Raw genomic sequence first — 21521 nt, 5'->3', positions numbered from 1 at the left:
AACAGAGAGTTGATCAGGCAAACTCGGTGGGACCGATTGCTCCTTTCGGTGATACCGAAATGTTACGAAAGAGAAACAGAGAGTTTGCACTGCAAACTTGGTGGGACCGATCGCTCATTTCGATGAGACTGAAACATTACGAAGGGAAACAAAGAGTTTGCAATCCCATCTCGGTGAGATCAAGATCCCTATCGGTGAGGCCAAACTGATTAGAGTTTCCGGCTTTGGCTATGTCAAGTGAACTCGGTGGCGCCGGATGAATCAAATCGGTGGAGCGAGTTTGATTTTAGGTTTAAGACATATTTGGGTTTGAGAAAATGGTTGAGGGCTTTGGAGTATATCACTAAGCATTTTGAGCAAGTAGACCATTAAGCAACACCTCATCCCCTTTTAATAGTATTAGCTTTCTTATGGACTCAATGTGATCTCGGATCACTAAGATAGAAATGAAGAGTCTTCAACTTTTGCCAATATTTGTCCTTAACATTTTGAGGGGTCCACATCTCTAGTCCATGCCATGCCAATCATTGAACTTTCTGAAATAGTCATCTTGAAAGAATATTAGTTTAATGAGCTATATGTTGTTATGAATTTCCAAAACCACCTAGGGATTAGTTGCACTTTCAAGCTGCCATCGCTCGCAGCGGATGTCATAGGCGTTGTGCACGGATTGGTACAACACTCATTGCTCATCTAGGAAACTTGGATTTTTCCGTGACCATGGCCGCGGCGACATACTCGAGGGGTCGGAGGTTGTACCACTACTCCTCCTGCAACGTCTAGAACGCGGGCATCGGTGGCGTGGGATACGTCGGTTGCTTCTCCTACGCCATGATGGCCTCGTAGTGTGCCTGGGGCCTGCGCCATAGTGAAGCCGGAAACTGGTGTGGGCGCGGGCTCGGCCTCGTCGTCGGACGCCTCCTCCACCGTGCGTTCGTTGCCATCTGAGCTCGCTGAACATGTGTCGCGCACGCCGGGCCTGCCATCTCGTGCTTATGCGTCGACGAGAGCCACTTCCACAGCACTGTCGATCGTCGTCATTGTGCCGGCAGTCATGGACAGATGAGGCATGAGAAGCGAATTTTGTGCGGATTACGCCAAAGGCAGATTTTAAAACATAACAAATCTAACGTCCGGGATAGCAAATTATGTTATCACGAACACGACAATTTCCTTCAGCAAGCATGACTAATCTGAATATGCCGATCGAAGACAACTAATCACGACAACATAATTTATCATCCGGAATGTCAATTTTGCCATGCTTAATAATCTGACATCAAATTTTTAATTTTTTAAATGACAATTCAGAGTTCACCAAATCATCATTAGTTATCTGATACTCTCTCCATCCCATAATGTACGATTTCCTTTTGACAAAAAATGTCTTACATTACAGAACGGATGGAGTAATTTATAGAGGACACTAATCATCTATAATCAGTTCACCTGACTGCCAATTAAATTCTTCAGTTTGCATTTGCAGCTAGCCACCTACCTAAACTTGCGTGTCTCCTACATCCTTCCCTCGTTCCGACGTCTCATCACCACCACTCAAGCCCTGTTCCTCCTCCCAGTCCTCGCACACGTCGAGGAAATAGAGCACGCAGACCATGACGACGCAGGCGGCGAACATGGGGATGGGCCCGAAGAGCCAGAGGAAGACCGGGCAGGAGAAGTAGAATGCCCGCACGCCGAGCGACCAGAAGTAGCTGCCGCGATTGAGCGTGCCGGTGACGTAGTCCACGGCAAGGCCCGGGCGGCGGAGGCGGTGTGCTCGGATCGGGACGTTCACCAGGGTGCTGGTGTGGCTGTAGTACCGGATCGACTGCACGTTGAGGAGGAAGGCCACCAGGAAGCAGACGAGGATGGCGAAGAACTTGGCCGACAGAGCCGCCTCCCCCGTGGCGCCCACCACCAGCGGCGCGTCCGGGAGGAGGTCCCCGCCGCCAGCTCCTGGCTCTCCCCCGCCGCCGCCGGACATGAGCACGGCGATGAGCGAGCTGAGTGTGATGGCCGTGGACGCCAGCAGCGTCGACGCCATGATATTGTTCCGGATCGTCTGCACCGCCAGCACCGCGTGCTTCCCGGACGGCTCCTGCATGCGCCGATCGATCTTGATCAGTTGAATAAATAAAAACCGAAATTTCGAAGGTGAATCGGTAAAAGAAAACTCCGGAGAAACAATGGTTCTGCGAGTAGAGGGTGAACGCGATGATGGATCGATCGCAGGAAATGGGTGGGTGCATGGTTAACGGCGGACGGACCTCCATGATGTGGCGGACCCAGATGCGGCGGTTGATGGCGTTGACGCCGATGACGGTGGTCGCAGGGCGACGCTGGATACGGAGGAGAAGCCACGCGTGGTATCCCAGCATCAGCACCAGCCCCAGAGGCACCAGCACGTAGTCCAGCGCCTCCTTCCCCATCTCTCTCCCCTGTTCCTCCCAAGGAAGAAAATGACGACGCAATGAGGAGCCAAACCGGCCACACACAACTCTAAATCCCAGGCTGTTTTTTTAGTTCCTTTTTCGGCTTTTCCTATTTACCGTTTTCACGAATAAAAGTAAATAAATTTCGCGTTTTTCAGTAAAACCGATTTAGAAAACGAAAAGTCAGATGCTCGCTGCAAGGTGTTGCGTCACATTTTTCTCTCGAAATGATAGGATGGAAAGCCGAGTAAAAGCCAGATTGCCCAATTAATTAAAATCTGACGAAAGCTATCATAATCGCCGAGCGGCACATATAAGATACCCCGCACAAACCATTTCAAAGAGGCCTTTGCCGAGACAACACACATGCATCACCGTCATACCTAAATCCTGAGCAGACGACTCTGACTTCGTCGTAAGCGATCGTCGACTCAACCCACACTATAGAGAGCATGTGGAGTTGTATGACAATCCATGCCACTCAACCACTTGCCACCAGACAATGCTGCTCCGGCTCTGACGGAGTACTACGAAGGAGAATTAGGCACCGCTGACGCTGTAGAAGATCAACGAACGAACCACATGCTGGTCGTCATCGTACGACACCGGGACCCGCCGCCGCAGCTTCGACTTCCGCAACAACAAACCAGTTGAGGCAATCCTGCAGACATGGCAGGGAAGAGCTGACTACCTCAACCAAAACCATTGCTCCCCCAGCATCGTTGCCACAGAAGCCTCGACACCAACACCAACTACATCCACTGGTCCATCTGGCCTACGCCGAGCTCCAAGGACGAAGCGCTAGAGGGAGGAGGGGGGATGCCAAGGCGCCGCCATCGTTCAATCGCACAGGATCAAGGTTCTCCCCGAAGCCGGATCCATGCGGGAGGACGACAACAATGCAATGATGCCTCCAAGAAGGTCTACGACGTCCGCTGCCGCCGCCATCACCAGTCATAGGCCCAAGGAAGATACAGGGTCTTCACCCAAGCTCCCAAACACACAACCTGCACCGCCGTGGCAAGTCCATCAAGCACCACCACTGAGCCAACTCACAGCCGAAGAAGCCAAGCAGCCAACTGCAACTTGAAGAGGTCGGTGGCGGCCACCTACTAGCACCAACTATCAAATCTGTCAATCGTGACCGGAAGTTGGGCCAATGGATGCAACATGAACCACCAAACCTTACCAAGTACCATGCCGACAAGGGACCAGAGGTGTCAACCCAAGGCCAAGAAACACCTCGGTTCCCAGCCACAACCATGCTCCATACGGGCACACACATCACGTGAGCCCACCGGAGGACGGAGACAACAGATCTGACAGACAAATATGCCTTCCTGCTCCATCATCATGAGGCTGCTCCAGAGTTGCAACGCCTCCCGGCGCCACCACGCGACCTCCATGCGGCAAATCCGTGTCGGCAAACCCCTTGTGTGCCCACACTGGTTCACCGAGCATGTCGGTACCCATGGCCACCCGATGTCGGCCTGCCATGACCACCTCATGCCAGTCGCTGCACCTTGTCATGCATTCGTCAAGTGCCGCAGCACCGCATAGGAGGAGCATCTCTAGCAGCCAAGATGATGCCACGGACCACAACCGCCTCCCTTGAGTGTCGCCGCCACACACGCTACTCCCGTCTCGGCAGATCTGGCATGTCGTAGCCATAGCGATGGAAGGAAAAACCCTGTCGCTGCTAGCCCCGCTTGGGCTTTGCCTGCGGTGCCATCCGGCAATGGCAGGTGTAGGATCGAAAGTATGTCTAGAGGGGGGGTGATTAGACTACTTGACCAAATAAAAACTTAACCTTTTCCCAGTTTTAGTTCTTGGCAGATTTTAGCTAATTTAGGACAAGTCAAGCAATCATCACATAATTCAAGCAAGCATGCAAAGAGTATATAGGCAGCGGAAAGTAAAGCATGCAACTTGCAAGAATGTAAAGGGAAGGGTTTGGAGAATTCAAACTCTATTGGAGACACGGATGTTTTTCCCGTGGTTCGGATAGGTGGTGCTATCCTACATCCACGTTGATGGAGACTTCAACCCACGAAGGGTAACGGTTGCGCGAGTCCACACAGGGCTCCACCCAAGGGTAACGGTTGCGCGAGTCCACACAGGGCTCCACCCACGAAGGGTCCACGAAGAAGCAACCACCCACAAAGGGTCCACGAAGAAGCAACCTTGCCTATCCCACCATGGCCATCGCCCACACAGGACTTGCCTCACTAGCGGTAGATCTTCACGAAGTAGGCGATCTCCCTGCCCTTACAAACTCCTTGGTTCAACTCCACAATCTTGTCGGAGACTCCCAAGTGACACCTAGCCAATCTAGGAGACACCACTCTCCAAGAAGTAACAAATGGTCTGTAGGTAATGAACTCCTTGGTCTTGTGCTTCAAATGATAGTCTCCCCAACACTCAACTCTCTCTCATAGGATTTGGATTTGGTGGAAAGAGGGTTTGAGTGGAAAGCAACTTGGGAAGGCTAGAGATCAAGATTCATATGGTAGGAATGGAATGTCTTGGTCTCAACACATGAGTAGGTGGTTCTCTCTCAGAACATATGAGTTGGAATGGTGTGTGTGTTCTGATGGCTCTCTCTCTCGAATGAGAAGAAGGTGGAGGGGTATATATAGCCTCCACACAAAATCCAACCGTTACACAGTTTTCCAATCTCGGTGGGACCGAATCAATAAGCTCGGTCGAACCGAAAATGTAAACCTAGTGACCGTTAGAGATTTTCAGTGGGACTGATATGCAACTCGGTAGGACCGATGTGGTTAGGGTTTGGGCATAACGTAATCTCGGTGAGACCGATTACACAAACTCGGTGGGACCGAATTTGGTAATTAGCTAACCAGAGAGTTGGTCAGGCAAACTCGGTGGGACCGATTTGCTCTTTCGGTGAGACCGAGTGGAACTCGGTGAGACCGAAAAGTTACAAAGGGGAAACACTGAGTTTACATTGCAATCTCGGTGGGACCGATTCGCTCTTTCGGTGGGACCGAAAAGTTGCGAAAGGGAAACAGAGAGTTTGCAACCCCATCTCGGTGAGACCGAGATCCTTATCGGTAGGACCGAATTGCTAGGGTTTGGCAGTGGCTAATGACAAGTGAAACTCGGTGGCGCCGGATAGGAAGAATCGGTAGGACCGAGTTTGGCTTAGGGTTTAGGTCATATGTGGATATGGGAAAGTAGTTGAGGGTTTTGGAGCATATCACTAAGCACATGAAGCAAGAGGCTCATTAAGCAACACCTCATCCCTCCTTGATAGTATTGGCTTTTCCTAAAGACTCAATGTGATCTTGGATCACTAAAATATAAAATGAAGAGTCTTGAGCTTTTGAGCTTGAGCCAATCCTTTGTCCTTAGCATTTTGAGGGTTCCACTTTCACATCCATGCCATGCCAATCATTGAGCTTTCCTGAAATAATCATCTTGGAATAGTATTAGCTCAGTGAGCTATATGTTGTTATGAATTACCAAAACCACCTAGGGATAGTTGCACTTTCAATCTCCCCCTTTTTGGTAATTGATGACAACATATAGATCAAAGCTTCGACAAATGATAATAAGCATGAAATATATCGTCGCTTTGAGAAGTATGTGATAAGTAAGAGCTCCCCCTAAATTTGTGCATATTTAAAATTTTGCTTTGGACTGCAAATGCACAAAGAGTTAGAGTCATGGGTTACTCTTCCATGTCACATACATCTTGGTGGAGCGCTTAAAATGATAAGAATGAAATACATGCACTCATCACCAAGAAAAGTGAATGATCACACAAGATAGATAAGATGATAATATTAAGCAAACATTAAGTGTAGCTTATGATCAAACACATGATCATCAATGTCTCACAAATAATGACGTAGTATCTCAGGCACTCAAAAGCAAACAAGTTCGAAAAACCACCAAATAAAGCAAGAGAGAAAAGCAACACTCTCTCTCTCGAAGCGCGACACTCTCTCTCTTGAAGCCTATGATCTATACATCTTCTCCCCCTTTGGCAACAAGTTACCAAAAAGTTCCTAGAAAATGCATAGCACTAGATCGACGCTCAGGCTTGATCTTCTGGTGGTGGTGGAGTCCGGATCACTCCAAGGACGAAGGCTTCTGTAGATGTTGAAGTAGTCGTTGGAGTTGGAGCTGAAGTAGATGCTGGAGCTGGTGGAACTGAGGCTGTAGCTGGTGCTGAAGTGGTGGCTCTGGTGTCAGAAACTGGCACGGCAGATGACCTCGGGCCTCGTGGCACTCTGGCAAAGGTATGAGTGGTAGTCCTGCCTCTCCTCTCCTGCATGTCCTCCTGAAGCTGCTCCACTGCAGACTGAACTTCCGTTACCTTGACATCCAAGTCATAGAACTTCTGTTCCATGATCCTCTCTAGGCTCTGCTGATTCTTAGTGAGGGTGGCCAGACTTTGCTCAATCCTCAGCGTGGATGCAATCAAGTAACCAAGCTGCTCTTGTTTGGTCTTCAAGAAGTACTCAGATGCCTCCTCTTGAGTAGGCATCTTGGCAGCTTTCTCCTTCCTCGCCTTCTCCTTCTTTGCAAATGCTTGGGTAGATGATGGCTCGTTCTCAGTCATGACAACTTGATTGTCCTCGAAATCTGGACGGATGGGCAGGTGTTCCTTGTCCAACAGATATATGCCCGTGCCCATCTTGGAGTTGATGAGCTCTTGAATTTGAGGGGCATATCCGCAGCTCCTCTTCTGATCTGCTGCAGTCCTCTTGATAGTTTCCACTATGAGGCTCATCACCTTAAACTTCTGAGGCACATCAAACACATGTAGCAAGTTGATAGCATGGCCTCTGATCATCTTGTGATCTCCAGACTTAGGCAATAAGGTGTGCCTTAGTATCCAATTGATCGTCGGGAGCCCTGACAGAAGGTAATGCACAGAGCCAAACTTGAAAGTGTCAAGAGCTTCATTGGGAATTTCCTTGTACATATTGGACATGGAGTTATGGTCCATCTTCTTCTTGGCATAGATATCCAAGTCATCATCTTGCTCCTCTGGGGCATTAATGATCTGTGCCCACTCAGCCACTGTGGATTGGTACCTTGTACCCTCAGACATCCATGTGATCCTCCCATCTGGATAAAAGTGTGCCGTGGAGTAGAACTGCATGATACGTTCCTCATTCCACTTTGTGAGCTTCTGCACAACAAAGTCAGCTACTCCACAAGCATGAAAGCTGTCATATACTCCTGGGTAGTGTTCCTCCTTCTCCCTCATGTAGGTCCAGTCAACCCATCTCATGTCACAGACAATTGGCTTCTTATCTAGCAAAACAGTCTCATAGAAATCCTGCTGCTCCTTGGTGTGAAACCTGTAGTCCACGGCAGTCCTTCTCCTTGAAGCATACGGGTCTGCTTCTCTCCATTTCCTCAGCCCTGAATCTCTCCTGAGCTTCATATCCTCAGCCACAGGATGAGCATCGTTGTGCTCTGGGATCTTGGGCTTTAGCTTTCTCAGGACATTCTCCTCCTCATCCTCAGCAACAGTCTCAGGCACTAGGGCCTTGTTCTTCTCAGCTGCAGGAATGTTCCTTGTATTTCTTTTAGGTTTTGGCTTGGAGGCAGCTTTGGGCTTAGATGCAGTAGCCCCCGACCTTATGGCATCACCCATCAGCTTGGGTGCCTTGGGTGCTGGTGCAGCTACCTCTTCTTCCGCTTCTTCTTCCATGATGGAAACTTTTCTAAGCACTCTAGCCACAGTCTTCTTCACCCTCCACTTCCTTTTCTTGCCCTCAGCTGCAACTGGCTCTTGGGGAGTGGGCTTCTCAGTTGAGGCCCTTGCCTTTGACATGGGCTGCCTGCCTGCTGGTCTTTTGATTTTCAGACCTGACTTAGTGCCTTGAGCTGGCTCAATTCTCTTGGTAGTGGCCTCTTCCTCTGCCACATAGTCCTCATCTTCGGAATCTGAAGTCCTCTTCTTCCTTTGTCTCGTGGCAGCCTTTGGCAAATTGCTAGGAGTGCTCCTGCTGCCTTCATCAGATGAACTGGAGGGACTAGTGCCCTCACTCATCACCACTTGCTGCTCTGACATATTTTGGCTATCACTTTGATCAGACATGCTGCAAACTGACTGCTGACCCTGTGAATAGATTATAGATAAGATAGAAAAGATGAGCATCACAAAATGCAGAGTATTTTTGCAAAAGAATAATCCAAAAACTTAGTTTTAGTTTCCCACTGAAATCATCTCGGATCTACTGATTTTCAAACTCGGTGATACCGAAGCAGTTTTGGAACCTAAACTAGTGAACTCGGTAGGACCGAGTCACAGTTCGGTGGCACCAAGACTGCTAGGGTTTCACTGAGTTAAAAAATCGGTCACACCGATAAGTAATTCTCGGTCAGACCGAGTCTCACTTGTGCAATGGCATAAGCCAAATCGGTGGGACCGAGTTTTTCAACTCGGTGGGTCCGAGATAGTTTCGGCGGAAACCTAAACCTAGAATTTTTGAATCAAACCTAATCTATGAGCGTTTTGACTGGATAGAAGTTGATCAAATGTGGCTAGAATCAATATGATCACAATGTGCTAGGAATCAGATTGAGGAATAGCACAAAGATCAAGTCCATACCCTAGTTCGGCGGGGACTTGCTACGGCGGCAACGGTGGGGCAGAATTCCCGTTGACGGCGACGGAGACCAGCGACTGGAGGCTGCTGGCGGCGAGAAGACGATCCGGAGACCACGAGGGCAGAGCAGGCTATCGCGCGGGCGAAGGGGTTCGGAGAAATTTCCAAATTTTGCCCGTGACTATATATAGCCCGACCCTGTCGGTGTGACCGAGTGGAACAACTCGGTGGCACCGAGATTCATAACTGTGTGCAGTTACTGAAACTCGGTGTCGGTGTACTAGAGTAGGGGTACCCTAGTATCCCGAACTTGTGCACGGGCAGTCGCAGCATCCCGCGGCAAGGCTTGCCGGGTGACCGCCAAGGTCCTCCGTGGTTCCTTTGGAGCCATTCAAGGACAAAGTATCCAAGCCAAGGAGACAAGACCCCGGCAAGAGGAGCTTGCCGGGAAGGCCAACCAAGGCATCTCAAGGAACTTGCCGCGACGCGCCACGCGTCGCGGCAAGGCCCGGTGAGCGACAAGATCCCGGACGCGACAAGACAACGACCGTGGCAAGGCGCTTGCCACGGCAAGCCACCACTCTGTGTCCGCGCTCCAGCACATCCACCAACGTGTCGCTCTGGGACCCTTCCAGGCGTAGGGGGCGGGAGGCTGTGCAGCCAGCGGTGCGCGGTGGCAAGCGGCGCTGACAAGATTGCCATCGTGGCGAGCGGTGGCGTCCCTGACGGTCCCTTTTGCACTATTTAGGCGATGCAGACGGGCATTTAATGCCCTTGTCCCCCGCCGTCAGGGTTAGGTATGATACACTGTACCAGGTAGCTGTACCAACCGCAACACCTTTCCATTTTTACCCTTGTCTACGTTGCCACCTGTCGGTGACCCCTTGAGCATATAAAAGGAGGCCCATGCGCAACGTAGAGGGAAAAAAAGAGGAAGAGAACACTCACGCTCGGTCTCGTTAGCTGCTGGGGTGTACTGTAGCACTCCGCGCTCCCGAGCAAGAACTCAATACAAACCACAAAGCAGGAGTAGGGTTTTACGCATCCGTGCGGCCCGAACCTGGGTAAACTGCTCGTGTGCTTCGCCTCGATCCGCTCTTCGTGCGACCCTCGCCCCTGCCGAACCGAAAGGGACTCGGTCCGCCGGTCCCATAGGTGCTCGTGGATTAGTCCCCCGACATATTTGGTGCTCACTGTAGGCGCTGTTGGCGCAGATTTTCTTCGCTGCCGCATTGCCCCCCTGCAGGAACGGGGGAGACCCACCTAGGAATTCAAGAATGCGGCGGATATCATGAGGCTGCGTCCGAGCCTCAACTTCAACTTCACTATTCTGGAGCTCAACGCGATGCTCCAGGAGCTGTTCAAGTATGACCCTCAACATCCTGAAGTGTTCAGGTTGCCGAAGGGTGTCGTTCCGCTGTGAAACAACTCCATGCTCGACCGCATCCGTGCAATGATGCCGCTGTGCGATTCGCATGGAATTGTCCCAACTTGGCAAGAGCCTGCAGACGACGTCGTGCAGAAGTTCTTTGACAGCTTGGTAGAAGTGCCGGTCCACTCTGACGAAAAGAATAGCCTCACCCGCGATACCACCGATGCGGAGATGACACGCATCGCCACTAGGCTGGAAGAGGCGGCGGCAGCCGCAGCCGCGGGCGAATTTGGATTCACCGTGGAGGAGGCAGAGGCATCAGAGGCGGCAAGCCGTGCCGAGCGAGAGGAGCTCGTCAGCGAGAAAGAGCTTGCCGGGCATGACGTCGAGTCGAGCGAGCCCGCCAAGGATACGAGCGGCTCGCTGGAGATCAACTCCTCTTCCTCCTCATCTTCAGGCAGCTCGCCGCAAGCAGAGCCTCCATCCCCACCAAGAAGGCGTCTCCGCAAGGCCGGGGACGTAGCGGGGCGGCGGGCGAGTGAACAGTCGCCGCACCGTGCGACACGCTCCACCGCGGCAAGCACTGTTGCTGCGGGAGCACCTCACGCGGCTGCGGCAACTGGAGCGGGGTCCACCCGGACCACCGCTTCTGCTCCTGCCGCTTCTCACGCCGCGGCGGCAGCCGGAGCGGGGTCGTCTCAGACCACCGCCACTGTTCCCGCCAAGCGGCCAAGGGAAACTACTCCTCCGCCTCCTCGCGCCGGACGTGAGACGGACTTCGACTTCTCCGCGTTCAGCTCCGTCGAGGAAGAAGAAGAGTAAGGTTCTCTTGTTGTACTTGTAGTTCTTCAATTCTTGCTGTTTTGTCTTGTATCTCATTTGCTTTACTCTGAACTTATTCCTTTTTAGGACTCTGGCCCAGAGAGCAGCGAAGAGAGCCAAGGTCCCGGTGATTGTCATCAAGGACGAACCTACCGTGACAGCAGGGGGTGCGTCCGAGACAACCTTATCGGACCCGGCAACTGTTCTCCAGAGCAGCCCCCAGCGTAAGTACATGGTTCGCTTTCCGCTGTTAGGCGCGCATGGATACTCTTTCTTTTTGCTGACATCTGACTGTTGGTTTGTGTAGGAGCAGAGCAGCCCCACCAGGAGCGCCCGGAGGCCGCCCCCGAAATGCCAAGGGAGAGTCCTCCGGCAAGGGAGAGTTCTCCAGCAAGGGACAGCCCCAGCGTCCCCCCGGCGGCGGAGACTACGACTGCCGAACCCAGTATAGGTAATCATTCCTTCAAAGCTTCCCTTGGGTTCTTCTTCTTTTTGGGTATTTGCTTGACTTTTCTCACTTTTTCGGCCATCAGACCCATCTGCTGCGGAGTCGATGGAGACCGAGGTTGCTGCCGACGACGCCGCTGCCACTGAAGAAGCAGCCGGCGCTGATGATCCCGCCGGCGACGAGCCGCCAAAGCTGCCGCCGCAGCAGCTGGCGAGGGGTCTGGCGATCGCACTGACGGCCCTGAGGCCGCAGGAGCGCCAGGCGCTACGTCGACCGCCGACCCGTCCGCCGCTGCCGCAGCGCCAGGCTCCCAAGAGCCCCAGCCAGGCGTCTACTTGAAGGCCGGCGATGGCGTCTTCATCAACCTCCCCTGGGCGTCAAGCTCCAGGGCGCCGGTCGAGGGAGAGAGCTTTGATGGAGAGGTGCTCGCCTCCGCTGGGCTAACGCTAGTTGATGCGCCGAGCAGCAGCAGCGGAGAGCTTGAGGAGGAGCGGCTGCTGCGGAAGCTGTTGTCGCTCTACCGCGCGCGGCAAGCCAAGCTGGAATCCTGCGAGGCGCTTGTCGCGAAGGCAGGAGTGGACATCGAGAAGCGCGCGGAGGAGCTCCGGGGTCTCAACCAGGAAGCTCTCCGGTCCCTGGCAGAGGAGCGGGAGCAACTCGCCGAAGAGCAGAAGGCCTTCTTCTTCGAGAAGGCCGAAGTTGAAGAGCAACAGCGGCTTGCCGCTGAGAAGCTGTCTGTGCAGGAGGGCGAGCTGGTGCAGCAGAAAGTTAACCTCGACAGCCACGAGGAGGAGCTTGCCGCGCGTGAGCAAAAATTCGGCGGAGCCCTTAAGCAAGCAGAGGATGCTGCCGCAGTTGCCGAGGCCACCAAGAAGGAGCTGGAGACGAAGGTGGCGCAGCTGGAGGCCGATCTCAAGGCGAGTGGTGGAGAGCTTGCCGTGCTCAAGCGTGAGCAGGAGAAGAACGCCCACAGCAACTCAGAGCTGTAGGTTCGTCTCGCCGAGAAGGACAAAGAGCTTAGCGCCGCCAAGGACTCCAACGCAGATCTTGAGTTGAAGCTGACCACTTTGACCAAGACGCTGGAGAAAGTGGAGCACTTGATGGAGGGTCTCGTGAATGCTGCCGCAGATATCGACAGGGAGCTGGCGCAGCTGGGGGTGGAGGATCTCGGGTGACGGCAATCTTAAGCCTATCGTCTTCCGGGGCCACGTCACTCCAATCGCTGCTGCGTGCTACTGGGGCTTGGCGCCGGGCGGTAAACGGCTGCGGGTTCTCCTCGACAATCCAGCACCTGTCTGCTCTCCATTCCTCCCACTTGCCGCAGAACTCTCCCTCCAGATAAGTGTCCTTCTTGCCGGCCCTTGAGATCCAGGCGATTTCGCCGGATAAAGGCTCTCCTCTCTCTACTCGGGGCATAAAGAAGTGGCGAAAAAGGGCTACATTGGGATAGACTCCGACAAAGTTTTCGCAGAGATGTGCGAAAACTTCCATGGTCAGAACAACATTGGGGGTGAAGTCAAGGAGGCGGGACCTGTAGGTGTTCATAATATCGCAGAAAAACTCAGAGAAGGGCGGGCAGAGCCCGCAGTAGAAGAACAAGGCGAAGAAAGGATATCCGTTTGGAGCCATTTTCCAAGCGGCGGCTGGAAGTACCTTCGTGCGCGGATGCGCTCGCGTCTCCGTCGACCAGAAGAGGTAGTAATTCTCCCTCAGCTCCCTCGCGGCGAGCTTGGGGGGGGGGGAAGATTGCCCGCTCCTTTCGCAGCGCCGCAAGCCGCTGCGCCTCGGTCGACTTCACAACCTTCCCTTTGTCGGCTCTCGGAGCCATGGCGGAAGTGGTGGAGGAGGTCGACGGCGTTGGTGGTGCTGGTGGTGATGGGGGGCGGGGCGCTGCTCTCTTTCAGCTTTGGGAAGACGAGGGAGCGGCGGAGATTTCCGAGATTGGAGTAGCAACCGGCGAATGGGCGAACTACCCCTGTTTCCCATGCTTATAAAGAAGGAGGGGGCGGACGTTCCGCCTTTCCGAATAAAGAAACCACCCACGATCAACCCCACGACGCCGCCTTCAACGCGTGCCGTTCGGGGAGGGCGCGGTGGATACGGGGAGAGATATGGCGTAACCCAGGCCGCGCGTGCTCGTGCCCTGTTTTGGGCCTGGCCCAACAGCGCTCGGCACCGTGTATGGCCCAGGCCCGGGGCATCCTGTCGGTGTACTAGAGTAGGGGTACCCTAGTATCCCGAACTTGTGCACGGGCAGTCGCAGCATCCCGCGGCAAGGCTTGCCGGGTGACTGCCAAGGTCCTCCGTGGTTCCTTTGGAGCCATTCAAGGACAAAGTATCCAAGCCAAGGAGACAAGACCCCGGCAAGAGGAGCTTGCCGGGAAGGCCAACCAAGGCTCAAGGAACTTGCCGCGACGCGCCACGGGTCGCGGCAAGGCCCGGTGAGCGACAAGCTCCCGGACGCGACAAGACAACGACCGCGGCAAGGCGCTTGCCGCGGCAAGCCACCACTCTGTGTCCGCGCTCCAGCACATCCACCAACGTGTTGCTCTGGGACCCTTCCAGGCGTACGTGGTGGGAGGCTGTGCAGCCAGCGGTGCGCGGTGGCAAGCGGCGCTGACAAGATTGCCATCGTGGCGAGCGGTGGCGTCCCTGACGGTCCCTTTTGCACTATTTAGGCGACGCAGACGGGCATTTAATGCCCTTGTCCCCTGCCGTCAGGGTTAGGTATGATACACTGTAGCAGGTAGCTGTACCAACCGCAACACCTTTCCATTTTTACCCTTGTCTACGTTGCCACCTGTCGGTGACCCCTTGAGCATATAAAAGGAGGCCCATGCGCAACGTAGAGGGGAAAAAAGAGGAAGAGAACACTCATGCTCGGTCTCGTTAGTTGCTGGGGTGTACTGTAGCACTCCGCGCTCCCGAGAAAGAACTCAATACAAACCACAAAGCAGGAGTAGGGTTTTACGCATCCGTGCGGCCCGAACCTGGGTAAACTGCTCGTGTGCTTCGCCTCGATCCGCTCTTCGTGCGACCCTCGCCCCCGCCGAACCGAAAGGGACTCGGTCCGCCGGTCCCATAGGTGCTCGTGGATTAGTCCCCCGGCACTCGGTGTGACCGAAAGGTTCAAATCGGTTGCACCGAGATCGAAAACCTAGATCAACTTAATGATCTCGGTAGGACCGAAAGTAGAGTATCGGTCAGACCGAGAATCATAAAGAGGTTTTGGAAGTTTAAGTCTATGACGAATCGGGGACTCCGAGCGCTCCTCACACAGAGTGGTTCGAATCTGACTTGATCAAATTTTGTGATGCAGCATGAATAGAGTTTGAGACGAGAAGAGCATAGATAGCTAGAGGAGGTTCTTAGGCATTCTTGTCCATCCACTTGGCAAAAGAAGATAAAACCAAACAATCAAAACAACAAGTGGATGTCCTCGAATGAGTAAATTATGCAACCAGCATGCTCACACAATAAGATGGCAAATGAAATATGTGGCAAGGCATGCACAACCAATTCTAGCATCTATCAAGCAATTTGCGATGACTAGGTCATCTATATATGAGTATATTGACTTAGGAGTCAAGTGAGAACACTTGATCATAGGTCATACTCATCATTTAAGCTCAAGTGGGGTTACCACTTTTACATAAAGCATTGTTTTGTTCACATTTTTAGAGTTTCTTTAGCTCAAGTCTTAGAGTAAAGGTCCCCCTAGATGTGATATCCCCCCTAAGAGGGATGAACTAACCTTGGGTTTTGTCGATGATGACTTCATGTAGATATTGAAGATGTGGATGCTCAATGTTGATGTAGATCTCCTGGAGCTATCCATTTGAGTGAATTGCACTTTCAATACCTACATGGGTTAGTCCCACAAGGAACAAGCAAGGATATCCATAGACATAGAGTGATGCACACAAAAGATGATGTCCATGAAAACTTTTAGGTTACCTTGTCCCTTGCCTTACCAACAAGAGGGTTTGTGACTCCTTGAACTAGTGCAAGATGTGGAAGTTGATTGCACTTGTCCTTGCCAAAATGATAAGAGTGAAGTACGTTGGCGGAGTCACCCTCAAGAACTCTCTAGTTCTTCTTCTTTTGGATCCACATAATCTTGATGGGAATCCTTGGAGTTGTAGTCGTACTTGATGAAGTGGAACTTGAAGTAGTCTTGGGAATCCACTTGACTAAGGTCTTTGGAGCTTCTCCAAATGCATCGATTTCCTCTTGAAGCTTGTCCTTCCCTTTTTGCTTGTAGTCTTGTGGTGGAAGATCATCTTGAGCTTGTGTCCCCTTGAAAGAAGTATACTTCTCTTGTTGAGGGACAAACTTTGTCTTGGGGTATTGATCTTCTTCCCACTCAACTCCATTGGCATTGAACTTTCGTTCAAAACCAACACCTTGATTCTTCCGGTGCATTCCTTGCTTGCGCACAATTTCTTCGAATTTCTTACTCCCGGCAAGGCTTTTGTACACTCCTTTCTCTATAATTCCCTTCAATAAGCTATTCTCTTGCTCAAGTGTAACTTGGCTAAGAGAATCATTAGTGGAATCAAGAGAACTACTAGAAGCAACAATATTGGATTTAGCATGATCATTGTTACTACTAGAGGAAGAATCTTTCTTGTTAGACTTGACTTGAGGCATGTAAGTGGATAAGAGTAAACGCTTGGCAATGTAAGAAGAACTTTTCTTGCGAAGATCATCATTGATTGCTTTTAAGAACTCATGCTCTTGCTCAAGATTGAGCTTTTCAAAGAGTAATTTCTCATGAGCTCTTAAAAGTTCTCAATGATCTTCGAAGATAGTGTCATGAGCTAACTTAAGAGTTTTTAGTTCTTTAGTTAGAGACTCAATCTTCTCCTTATCATTGTCATTCGTTTTATCTTGATTAGCATGATTAATTTGTCTTTCATCATAGTATTCATCACTAGAGTTGTCAACAAGCAAATCATCACCTAACAAGTCATCTTCATCACTATTGAAATCAACATACTCAGGGTGTGTTACCTTAGGACCTTTGGCCATTAAGCATCTTCCAATTCCCTCATTTGGTGAGTCAAATATGTCGTAGGAGTTGGTTGACACAAGTGCTAGACCGGCAACACCTTCATCTTGAGTATCTTCGGAGCCGGAGTAATAACTTCTCTCGGAGTGGCTGTCGGAGTCGGAGCCGGATACCCATTCACCAACATGAGCTTGATGTCTTCGTCTTGTGTAGCTCCTTGATGATTTTTCCTTCCTTTCCGAATCCTTGCTTCTCCGTGAGTATCTTCGTTCATAACGATCATCTCTACTCCTTCTCTCTCTTGGTGGTGATTCTTTGCTTCTTCTTTTTGGAGAATCTTCTCTTCTCTTGTAGGGAGCCGTACACTCATTGGAATAGTGTCCGGGTCTTCCACAATTGTAGCAGTTTCGCTCTCGACTAGAAGATCTTTTGTCATTGTAGGACCTTGACTTGAAGCTTCTATCTTTGCTTCTACTCTTGTAGAACTTGTTGAAGTTCTTCACCATTAAGCTCAATTCTTCATTGAAGTCTTGTTTCTCACTTGATGATGTAGGGGCTTCACATGAGGCTTTATAGGCACCACTTGATTTGTTGTGAAGTTCCTCTTTATCCTTAAGTGACATCTCATGAGCAACAATTCTTCCAATCACTTCCGTTGGCTTGAGATCTTTGTAATTGGGCATCATTTGGATCAATGTGCACACAGTATCATATTTTCCATCCAAGGCTCTTAGAATCTTCTTGATGATGAATCTATCGGTCATATCTTCACTTCCTAAGCCGGCAATCTCATTTGTGATGAGAGCAAGCCTAGAGTACGTTTCGGCGACACCTTCACCATCCTTCATCTTGAACTTGTCAAGTTGGCTTTGAAGCACATCCAATTTGGATTCCTTGACAGAGTCGGTACCTTCGTGCATATCAATCAAAGTGTCCCAAATTTCCTTTGCATTCTCAAGACGGCTGATTTTGTTGAATTCTTCGGGGCACAATCCGTTGAAGAGAATATCACAAGCTTGAGCATTGTATTGCAACATCTTCAACTCATCCGCGGTAGCTTCACGGTTCAGTTCTCTCCCATCAAAGAAGTCACCTTGCAAACCAACACACACAATAGCCCAAACGGCAGGGTTACGTCCAAGAATATGCATTTTCATCTTATGCTTCCAACTAGCAAAATTAGTACCATCAAAGTAAGGACCTCTACGGTGATAATTTCCCTCTCTAGACGCCATACTCTCCTAGGTTGTGAAACCAAGGATATGACCACCAAAAGCTATGGAGATCAAGCAAATGGAGACCAAAGCTCTGATACCACTTGTAGGATCGAAAGTATGTCTAGAGGGGGGGTGATTAGACTACTTGACCAAATAAAAACTTAACCTTTTCCCAATTTTAGTTCTTGGCAGATTTTAGCTAATTTAGGACAAGTCAAGCAATCATCACATAATTCAAGCAAGCATGCAAAGAGTATATAGGCAGCGGAAAGTAAAGCATGCAACTTGCAAGAATGTAAAGGGAAGGGTTTGGAGAATTCAAACGCTATTGGAGACACGGATGTTTTTCCCGTGGTCCGGATAGGTAGTGCTATCCTACATCCACATTGATGGAGACTTCAACCCACGAAGGGTAACGGTTGCGCGAGTCCACACAGGGCTCCACCCAAGGGTAACGGTTGCGCGAGTCCACACAGGGCTCCACCCACGAAGGGTCCACGAAGAAGCAACCACCCACAAAGGGTCCACGAAGAAGCAACCTTGCCTATCCCACCATGGCCATCGCCCACACAGGACTTGCCTCACTAGCGGTAGATCTTCACGAAGTAGGCGATCTCCTTTCCCTTAAAAACTCCTTGGTTCAACTCCACAATCTTGTCGGAGGCTCCCAAGTGACACCTAGCCAATCTAGGAGACACCACTCTCCAAGAAGTAACAAATGGTCTATAGGTAATGAACTCCTTGCTCTTGTGCTTCAAATGATAGTCTCCCCAACACTCAACTCTCTCTCATAGGATTTGGATTTGGTGGAAAGAGGGTTTGAGTGGAAAGCAACTTGGGAAGGCTAGAGATCAAGATTCATATGGTAGGAATGGAATGTCTTGGTCTCAACACATGAGTAGGTGGTTCTCTCTCAGAACATATGAGTTGGAATGGTGTGTGTGTTCTGATGGCTCTCTCTCTCGAATGAGAAGAAGGTGTAGGGGTATATATAGCCTCCACACAAAATCCAACCGTTACACAGTTTTCCAATCTCGGTGGGACCGAATCAATAAGCTCGGTCGGACCGAAAATGTAAACCTAGTGACCGTTAGAGATTTTCGGTGGGACTGATATGCAACTCGGTAGGACCGATGTGGTTAGGGTTTGGGCATAACGTAATCTCGGTGAGACCGATTACACAAACTCGGTGGGACCGAATTTGGTAATTAGCTAACCAGAGAGTTGGTCAGGCAAACTCGGTGGGACCGATTTGCTCTTTCGGTGAGACCGAGTGGAACTCGGTGAGACCGAAAAGTTACAAAGGGGAAACACTGAGTTTACATTGCAATCTCGGTGGGACCGATTCGCTCTTTCGATGGGACCGAAAAGTTACGAAAGGGAAACAGAGAGTTTGCAACCCCATCTCGGTGAGACCGAGATCCTTATCGGTAGGACCGAATTGCTAGGGTTTGGCAGTGGCTAATGACAAGTGAAACTCGGTGGCGCCGGATAGGAAGAATCGGTAGGACCGAGTTTGGCTTAGGGTTTAGGTCATATGTGGATATGGGAAAGTAGTTGAGGGTTTTGGAGCATATCACTAAGCACATGAAGCAAGAGGCTCATTAAGCAACACCTCATCCCTCCTTGATAGTATTTGCTTTTCCTAAAGACTCAATGTGATCTTGGATCACTAAAACATAAAATGAAGAGTCTTGAGCTTTTGAGCTTGAGCCAATCCTTTGTCCTTAGCATTTTGAGGGTTCCACTTTCACATCCATGCCATGCCAATCATTGAGCTTTCCTGAAATAATCATCTTGGAATAGTATTAGCTCAATGAGCTATATGTTGTTATGAATTACCAAAACCACCTAGGGATAGTTGCACTTTCAATCTCCCCCTTTTTGGTAATTGATGACAACATATAGATTAAAGCTTCGACAAATGATAATAAGCATGAAATATATCGTCGCTTTGAGAAGTATGTGATAAGTAAGAGCTCCCCCTAAATTTGTGCATATTTAAAATTTTGCTTTGGACTGCAAATGCACAAAGAGTTAGAGTCATGGGTTACTCTTCCATGTCACATACATCTTGGTGGAGCCCTTAAAATGATAAGAATGAAATACATGCACTCATCACCAAGAAAAGTGAATGATCACACAAGATAGATAAGATGATAATATTAAGCAAACATTAAGTGTAGCTTATGATCAAACACATGATCATCAATGTCTCACAAATAATGACATAGTATCTCAGGCACTCAAAAGCAAACATGTTCGACAAACCACCAAATAAAGCAAGAGAGAAAAGCAACACTCTCTCTCTCGAAGCGCAACACTCTCTCTCTCGAAGCCTAAGAACTAAATGGGATCACAACAAACACGACAGCGTGGTGGTGATGGAGCACCGACAGCGCTTCGCTAAGCGTCGCTGTCGGCGTTCTGGGAACGGGGGTCCCCAGACTTGCCTGCCTGCGGCCCGTGGCGTGGGTGGGCTGGCAGGTCTGTACGGCCATCTTCATTGATAAGCCATTCAAGACCCTTGCGAGGGGCCAAGCCTCGCGAGGTGGACGACGCAAGACCCCCTGAGGAGCGGCCTCACAAGGCAGGCTCGCGAGGGGCGGAGAGATCAAGGAAGGGCAAACCTCGCGAGGTCCTCATGACGTGAGCCATGACGATCGAGACCAGGCGGGCGCCAACGCGCGCAGTGTCCTTGCTTCCTCTTTGGTGCCAAGGGGGCAAGCGCAGACGCGGAGTACCGAGGCATCAAGCAAAGGTTTCCATATTGGTGCAACGAGACCAAGACCAGAAGGACGGCAGGACGGAGGTCACCGTGGAGCCCAAGACGGCGTCATCACCAGAACCTTTGGCAGGCGAAGACCCCTTTTTGTCAGGATAATTTGTGCTAGCTGTCTCCTTTCGAATTGGCCGTTGTTGGCTCCCTTCCCGCTCAATATTTGGGGAGAGGACCAGGGCCTATATAAGTAGAACTAGCCACCACAGTAGAGGGGATCGACCCCATCACAAATAGAGAACGAATCCAAGATCATCCCACCCACACAAGTTCACCAAGCACAAGAACACCTCAACCTCAGGAGGATGTTCTTCCCTTTGTACTATTCATCATCAGCCCAATAGGCAATCCACCACCGCCACACTGGAGTAGGGTATTACACCACAATGGTGGCCCGAACCAGTATAAATCTTGTGTCTTTCTGTGTTGTGAGTTCGTCGAGTTCGTCCATGAGATTTTAGCGAGCTAGGGGGTGGATCGATAGGGAGAAAACCTTCGCGTGCACCCCAGTGTTCGAACCTCAAGTGTTTGCCGGAACCCGTGATCCGACATTCACGCGCTAGGTAGGGGTGCACCATAGCTTCTCTTCCGTCGATCTGCGCTTCGTCGACACCGCGCTTCGCCCACATGGCAGGCGCCCTGCCGCCGACTCCGACGGCCAGCGTTGACGACGGGGCAGGGGGTTCCAAGCTCTGGCCCCCGCCCTATGTCGGGTGCAGTGGCCACCCAAGTTCAAGCCGGAGATGCCGTCACGCTACGACGGCGCAGCAGACCCGTCAGTTTTCCTGCTGGCGTATGAGGTGGCCGTCCTCGAAGCCGGGGGTGATGACAAGGTCATGGT

At 50.9% G+C, this 21521-nt stretch overlaps 1 protein-coding gene across 1 annotated transcript; it reads right to left on the bottom strand.

Moving 5' to 3' along the window:
* Positions 1-1313: 1313 nt before the first annotated feature.
* On the bottom strand, positions 1314-2483 carry LOC125522084 (uncharacterized). Its single transcript, XM_048687156.2, has 2 exons — positions 2268-2483; positions 1314-2098 (listed from the first exon to the last, which is right to left on the bottom strand). The coding sequence occupies exons 1-2, from the start codon at positions 2427-2429 to the stop codon at positions 1499-1501; spliced, it is 762 nt and encodes a 253-aa protein (XP_048543113.1). The 5' UTR covers positions 2430-2483; the 3' UTR covers positions 1314-1498.
* Positions 2484-21521: the final 19038 nt, after the last annotated feature.

Source organism: Triticum urartu, chromosome 7A (assembly GCF_056163025.1).
Source record: "Triticum urartu cultivar PI428250 chromosome 7A, HENAU_Tu73, whole genome shotgun sequence".
In the NCBI taxonomy this organism is placed as follows: domain Eukaryota; kingdom Viridiplantae; phylum Streptophyta; class Magnoliopsida; order Poales; family Poaceae; genus Triticum; species Triticum urartu.
This window is presented reverse-complemented; position numbering and strand designations above follow the sequence as displayed.

Bases quoted from the DNA above. Each gene is read 5' to 3' on its own strand.
- LOC125522084 (XM_048687156.2), bottom strand. From the start codon at position 2,429: ATGGGGAAGGAGGCGCTGGACTACGTGCTGGTGCCTCTGGGGCTGGTG. The intron at 2,099-2,267 runs GTCCGTCCGCCG...CGGCGCATGCAG, and splicing joins GGGTCCGCCACATCATGGAG to GAGCCGTCCGGGAAGCACGC.